This window comes from Nematolebias whitei, chromosome 5 (assembly GCF_014905685.2).
Source record: "Nematolebias whitei isolate Nwh7 chromosome 5, NemWhi1, whole genome shotgun sequence".
NCBI lineage: Eukaryota > Metazoa > Chordata > Actinopteri > Cyprinodontiformes > Rivulidae > Nematolebias > Nematolebias whitei.
This window is the reverse complement of record NC_056502.1, coordinates 33,777,961-33,781,318: the sequence shown is the minus strand read 5'-3', so window position 1 is coordinate 33,781,318 and position 3,358 is coordinate 33,777,961. Positions and strand designations below refer to the sequence as shown.

Below are 3,358 nucleotides of genomic sequence, written 5' to 3'. Positions count from 1 at the left end.
TGTTGTTGTTGTTGTTGTTGTTGTTGTTGTTGTTGTTGTTGTTGTTGCATGGTTTAATTGATTATTCACTCAACTTTTATTTAAACTCCTGGTAGGTTTGTGTTATTTGAGAAGATGTGCTGAGTTTATTTGTGGCATACATCATCCTGCAGGCGTAGAAACTCAAAAAGTCCAGTTTACTCACAGTAACCTCTAATAATCAAGTGTATTGTTGAATATCAGTAAAATGTCAACGTGAACTTCTCCCAGGTGCAGTTTGGTGCTAGATTTAGACTGAAAAGATTCACCCCCTCATTTTGTTGCAGCCTTGTTTTCATCTTCCTGCTGTTCTTGAGTTGAAATCTCCCAGTTTTGGGCCTTGGGTTATTTTGACCCAAGGAAAGCATGAGGTTGAACATTATAACCAGCTCCAAAGCATGGATCCAACCTTTACCTTGTGTTTTCTCCCCTTCAGGCCCGTGAAGCCAACCACACAGGGGATCGATTAGCCGCAGAGCGAAGCAGCAGGACAGCCAAGACTCTGAACCACGTGGCTCTGGGACTTGGACTCGGATCCCTGGTCTTAATCATCATCTATATGATTGTTATTTTTGTTATCGCTTACAACTAAACCTGCTATGTTTTTACTTTGTCTGCTACTTCTTTACATAACCAGAACACATTAGGAGCATTACCTGCCATCATGTTGAGTTTTTACTAGAGCCTGATCGATATGGAAATTTTGGCTATCGCCAATACCGATATAGGGCAGGGGAAGACTAATGCCAATAACCAAAATTTTTTAGCTTTGTCCACCCCCCAATAATGTAAGTAAACAGCTACTTTTAAACCTGTTTTAACACTTGAAGTCTTGAAACAGTCTTCCTAAAGTGCGTTCACATTTTCTATCCTCCTCTAGTCACCATAAAGTTATCAAGTGTTACAAAAATATAAATTAAATAAAGAAACACCTTCTCTGTTCATTGTTTAAACTAGGGGTGTCAAACTCACTTACAAAAGGGGCCAATATTAAAACCTTTATCAAACTAAGGGCCAGTTTCAGAATCTACATTAACTCAAATTAGATACCCAGCATCTTTTCTTGGTCACAGGTTCCTCAACAAGAGTTTGATTGGTCTCATTTGATGTTTTCTGTTGTGCTTTCAACATCATAATCAAAGATTACTGAAAAAATTCAAGAGATCAAAGTATTTTACATTTCACATATCATCTTGGGGGCCAGATAAGATGTCAACGAGGGCCACATTTGGCCCTCAGGCCTTGAGTTTGACACATGGTTTAAACAGTCAGTCGTGTATGGTGAAGGTCTAATTAGTACTGGCCACAGCTGCATTTTTATTTTATTTTACAGAGAAGTAAAGATTTCAAACAAACAATACATTTCATTAAGAACGACAAAGATAACGAACACTGATATATTTTACCTCTACGTTAGATTTATTGTTCTGGATAAAGTTTTACAAGGTAGTAGCCTATGCTAGGTTATCTAAACGTTAGCTTGCTAACTTGAGAGTCATATAGCTAATGACAAGCGGGTTGGAGGATTAAAGAGAATTTGTTATTGTAGATTTTATTTTACAGATCAGTTACAATAAACTTACCCTGCTCTGTTCAGTAAAATGCACTACACAGTACTGCTCCCTGCTTCAGCTGTGCTGAACATGAAAGTGAAACTTAAGTGAACGGCCATGACTTGAAAGTAGCCCTCTGCCTTCTGCTGGATACATTGTACATTTACACCTTTTGCAAGGACACAGCTTGTTCCCATTGTTTATTTCGGCATATAATGGGACAATTATAACCAATATCGATTTGTCCCAAACGCCTATATCGGCTTAAAATATCGGCCCCTACCGATCTATCAGTCGGGCTCTAGTTTTTACCCTAAAATCCTGTCGGGGATAAAAAAAAAGAACAGAAATAATGGCAGGAAAGAGATTGTACTCAGGATTTTATTGTCATCATGGTTTTAATTTGAGAAGGGAACCAGCTTCTCAGGAACCCATCAGGAGAGCAGAAACTCAGTGACTCAACCTGTATCGTTGTTTTATTCATCTTTTTTATATGGTCGCTTTTGTCTCTTCTTTTCTACAATGCTTTATCAAAAATAAAGATTTTCGTCATAAATAAAGTATACTGTGCTAAAAACTGTACTACCTGCCTGTTTTTTTTAACTAGATCTAAATATTTGTGCTCCAACATATAATCTCTTCCATACTGATGCATTTTCCACATCTTTAGTGTTTCTGTCTCTGATCTGTTTTTCTTTGTTTGTGTTATTGTGTCATTTTGTTTCTTGTAATTCCTGGAAAGGAAAGTACACGTTGTGAACAATCTTTAGAATGCTCATGAACAAGTAGTTTAATTATGGCAAGTCAGATGCACCAGACAAAAAAGGGACCATTCAGGATGTGAGTAATGGCTTCCAGATGTCGACTTCACAGTTTGGATGAATAAGGAGTTCTGCTCATTCTGAGACTAACAGTAAATGTTTTGTCCCTCTCTGTCTCGTCCACTTCGTGTTTCCTCATACTTTTTCTTCTAAACTTGTGCAATGACACACTCGCATCCTTTTTTCTTTTCTCAGTCTGACTCATCCTTTCTCTCTCTTCAGCTTCTTTATTTTATTATCTTGTTCATTTGGAATCTGTCGGACCCTGATGTGTTTAGCCAGAAGTTCCATTTAGGAGAGAGAGCTTTTTGTTTGCCGAGGCACAGAAAGTACTGAAACCAAACATGAAACATTGATTTTGTTGTAAAACATATGACTGAAACGATGCACGATAATGGATGTTTGGCCGATATCCAATAAGTCAATATGTTAAAACCTACTTGGCTAACCAATACCAATCCAGAATTATTTTTTTTCCCTACACCTACTTCCAAAGACTAAATAGCTTTCTCTGCTGTTGAATTAAACTACTACATTACTCTGCATGGTCTTTGCCTGCTACTAAATGCAGATGCCAAAAGGGGCTGAAAATGATGCAACACTTCAACTTGGATTATGTTTAATGTCGAATTTATTCATGACATTTATTCTCTAACACAATGACAACACTTGAACAGTGCAAATTTGTGAATTTTCACATCTAAACTCAACCTGTTCACAAGCAACAAGTGAAAAGAGTATAAGTAGTAGTGCATTAATAGATGTACTGGACAGTTACTTAAATTAAAAATTAAAACAGAAGCCCAATACGTGCTTATACAATCTTGATCAACACAAATCTGTGAATTCTGCTATGTGCAAATTAAAACAAAAGGGCAAAAAATGCCAAATAACATGCACTACATTTTAGCATTTATATACTGTGTATATATATATATACACAGTATATAAATGCTAAAATGTAGT

At 36.8% G+C, this 3,358-nt stretch overlaps 2 protein-coding genes across 2 annotated transcripts in view; one reads left to right on the top strand and one right to left on the bottom strand.

The window, feature by feature from the left end:
• The window catches only part of LOC119409525 (proline-rich transmembrane protein 1), a 29,308-nt gene extending 28,468 nt beyond the window's left edge, over window positions 1–840 (top strand). Inside the window, exon 3 of the mRNA XM_037676422.1 lies at window positions 455–840. Coding sequence (XP_037532350.1) covers window positions 455–610 — 156 coding nt within the window. The 3' untranslated portion in view covers window positions 611–840. The remainder of the gene's footprint in view (window positions 1–454) is intronic.
• sdha (succinate dehydrogenase complex, subunit A, flavoprotein (Fp)) overlaps window positions 1–3,358 on the bottom strand; it is a 206,477-nt gene that overhangs the window by 180,951 nt on the left and 22,168 nt on the right. The gene's annotated exons all lie outside the window — the stretch shown is intronic.